The sequence below is a fragment of the Colletotrichum spaethianum genome, assembly GCF_022836535.1.
Source record: "Colletotrichum spaethianum MAFF 239500 DNA, contig01, whole genome shotgun sequence".
Classification (NCBI taxonomy): domain Eukaryota; kingdom Fungi; phylum Ascomycota; class Sordariomycetes; order Glomerellales; family Glomerellaceae; genus Colletotrichum; species Colletotrichum spaethianum.
Window position 1 is genome coordinate 2,182,965 of NW_026054771.1, and position 3,460 is coordinate 2,186,424.

The window sequence follows — 3,460 nt, forward strand, 5'->3', positions numbered from 1 at the left end:
GCCGGACTCCATCTTTTGGTACCAAAATGGTGAACAATGAGCTATATTCTCGGAGTAACAGCTGCGAAGGCAAGGGTCTATTACAGGTTCAGGCAGAGATTCCGGCCCGACGAGAGAAACCAAGCATGGGAAGGGGGGTTGGACTGGGCCGGCTAGCGTTGGTTGGTGCCATGTTGGTGGTGATGATGTGGTGATGTGTGGATGCAGACGGACGGACAGTCGGCTGGGCTGGGATGGGATGGGACGGGGGAGCTGGGAGAGACAGAAATTGCTGCTGTTAGGCACCTCATGCTCAGTGTCGGTGCTCAGCGTTGAAAGGTTCAGTGCACATTCCCACCGGTAGCGGCAGCATGGCGACTGCCTACAGCCAGTGAATCTGCGTCACATTGCCCTGTCTGCGTCATGGCCTTGCCCGCTAGTTGCCCCTCCTTCCTAATTTCCCCCTGCCAGGTCCTCCCCTCCCCTCCTGCCGCCCTTCCCCCCTCCTTCCCTACCCGCCAGAAATGACTGTGACTCCTTTCGTCATATAAATTCTAGATTCGCACTCAACGCACTTCCGCTCTTCGATTTTTCCAAAATTCGATCCCGACCGGACTCTCTTGGAATTCTACACTGATTCCCCCGACGGTTTGCCAGATTCCAAAAGGATTTCCCTCGTCGACGTTGCCGCAAACAAGCAGAAAGACGACACACCTCACCCCACCACTAACCCATCGATTCCACTGCATCCGCTGACCTTGCCGCATCCGCACCCGCATCACATCCACACCCAACTCCAACCCTGCCATCACTGCTGCTGTCTTCCTGCCCAAGGAGCCATCGCGTCGAACCCGAGCCACCGCTCCCCGACTGTTCTTAGCCCCTGACTGACTACCTTCGATATTTCCTATCTTCGTTTCCTCCTCGGGCCTCTGTTCTCTTATTTTCTGCTTTCACACAGCAAACTCTCGAGAGTACATAGAGTAGCCAATATAAGAAACACTTCTGTTTTCTACCGCTGTCCGAGCCCCCGAACCCGATTTTCAAGAAGCACAAAACAAACAAGATCCCAAAGACAGCCCGCCACTGTCTTTTCTGCACCGCGAGCAGATTCACTTCTATAGCAAACAGGTCTACATCGAAACGTCCTCTTGTGTTTCTACCTTTTGGCTTTTCGCCCCCCCCCCCAGCACCCCAGCTCCCCAGCTATCACTCAGGCAAGTCCCCTCCTATCCATCAACTCGCGCACGCACCAACCGGCCATCACTTGTCCCGTCTCGGAGCCCCGCCGGGCTTTTATCGGCGATGGCCCGTCCGCCGCATCTCGAAATGTCAAGTGAGAAGCCATAAACGACGACTAACATGTTTTTTAGGAACATGGTTTCCTACACTCCAACAATGCAGGCCCAAGATGACCTTGCAGCCCTCTTCTCTCGAAACCTAACCTTCAATCCCGAGAACCAGAGCCAAGTGCAGCCGCTTAAGGCTGAAGAGGAGCTTAAGCAGACCCCGACCCCGCCCCCGCTAATGCCGCGCCAACTCCGGCTCCCATCATCTATTCCATCACCCAGCACTACACCCACTCGGCGCACATTGCTCGTCAGCCACAATGTCAGGATGTCCCGGTTCAGCGCCCCTCGTCCGAACCCCCCCAGACCGAGCAGGTGACCCCCGAGACCGTCCTCAGCCAGCACGGCGTTGACCCTTCTATTCTCTCCCCCTCCCAGATCCAGCTCTTCCGAATCTCTGAAGAAGCCCATCAGTTACGTCTGATCGAAATCTGGCGTGCCGCGCCGCCTACTTCAAGCACAGAAAACCCCTCGCTTGCTTGGACGAGCACAACGCTGGAGCAAGAGGAGCAGCTAGCGAAGCTGCGGTATGAGCGTATGGAAGCAGAGAAGGAGCAGCAGCAGCAGCAGCAGCAGCAGCAGCAGCAGCAGAACGCTGTCATGAGCCTCGATGGCACCCCGGTCCAATCCGATGACAGCCGCTGGTTGGCCAACTCCATCTCCCACCAAGTCGAGCCCTACATGATGTCTGGTTACGAGGAGATGATGCGCCGCGAGTACGAGCGGGAGCAGGTCGAGGCCCGCTCCAGCGGCAACTACTCCCACTACGGCTCTGTCATCGGCGGTTACAAGCCGGCCACCGACCCTGTCTACAAGGGCTTCGGCGACGACTGGGCCAGGGAGCAGGCGATTCAGATGCAAATGCAGATGGAGAACCAGTACGGCGCTTTCCAGCATTTTGGCGGCCAAGCCGGCAATATGGAGGCCATGGAGATTTTATAAAGGACACTTTGTGCATCACTTTTTTTTTTTTTCCAGCATAGCAGCAGATATCTCTTTCTCTCGCGAGTTAGACTGCATGGCGGGCACGCACCGGGTGGAAAGCAAGGCAATAATGGACTGCCTTCTTTTGGAGAGAGTTTCTTTTGTCAAGAAGGTTATGAATAAGGAGTTGGCCAGATACCATTAGGCACGCATGAGGAATGAACAGTACTACGGAACCAAAACATTGAGAGATCTGCGTATGATGAGGCGTCTGATGGCAGCACGGCTGTTGATACTTTCTCGATCAATCCCACCCACCTCCTCTCCACTTTCGAAGGTGTCTGTTATACTTGGGTAGATGGCTTGCGTCTTCCATTGGAGTATATTTGCGCGTTCGAGGGGACTCATGGGTGTGGAAAGTTCGTCATGATGCAGTTGAGCGAATGAGCCCGGGAGGTCCGTGGCTCGTCGGGAAAAGAACAGACTATCTTTGCTCGGACAGCCCCCTTCGCAGGGGTGTGTCTCTGCCAATGCAGGCTCTGCCCTTCCCTTTCCAAACAAACTCTCATCGCTGACATCATCACCACGGTCAACTCGATGAACTTGAAAAAGTGTCGTGTCGTGTTATTGCGATACCCGTGGTATGCAAACATTCTATCATACACATGCCAATGACACCGCCCTCTTTTTCCTGTTGCCTTGCTTTTACTTGTCTGAAATACAAAGTCCTCCCCCCCTCCCCTCTTCGTTGAAGCTGGCAACCGGAAAAACTCCTTGACATCACCATTTCCTTTCACTCGTGGTGTACACCCCAAACCCCGATACCGTCGCCAATATTACATGTTCATGAAGTGGCACCCCGTTTGTTATGCCTGGTATATTCCTTTATATCGTCGCTGTTCATTGAGAAGAATGTATTTGATGTATAAAGTAGAAGAAGAAAAGGCCCTCCCCGTCCGTCGTAGATGGTGTCGACTGGGCTCGTTTGGTCCCAATCTCGGACGAGAACTTGCTTGCCTGGAAACGGATGGATGGCAGCTCAGAGCTGGCAGTTGTGTCCTTGCTGCGATGCTGCACTGCCTCTTGAGGCAGGTTGCGTGCTACCGTCTGGGGCCCGGGTACCCAGGATGCTCCGCCATCCTGGACGAAAGCCACTGTGCCGAGTTCATGCCCGTAGGAACGTTGACCTGCCACGTGCTCGGAGGCGG

General features: G+C 54.7%; 1 protein-coding gene across 1 annotated transcript; it reads left to right on the forward strand.

Moving 5' to 3' along the window:
• Nucleotides 1-1,377: 1,377 nt before the first annotated feature.
• ColSpa_00594 (uncharacterized protein) lies at nt 1,378-2,270 on the forward strand (the record flags this gene model as incomplete). Its single annotated transcript, XM_049266806.1, has 2 exons — nt 1,378-1,590; nt 1,635-2,270. The coding sequence occupies 2 exons, from the start codon at nt 1,378-1,380 to the stop codon at nt 2,268-2,270; spliced, it is 849 nt and encodes a 282-aa protein (XP_049122763.1).
• Nucleotides 2,271-3,460: the final 1,190 nt, after the last annotated feature.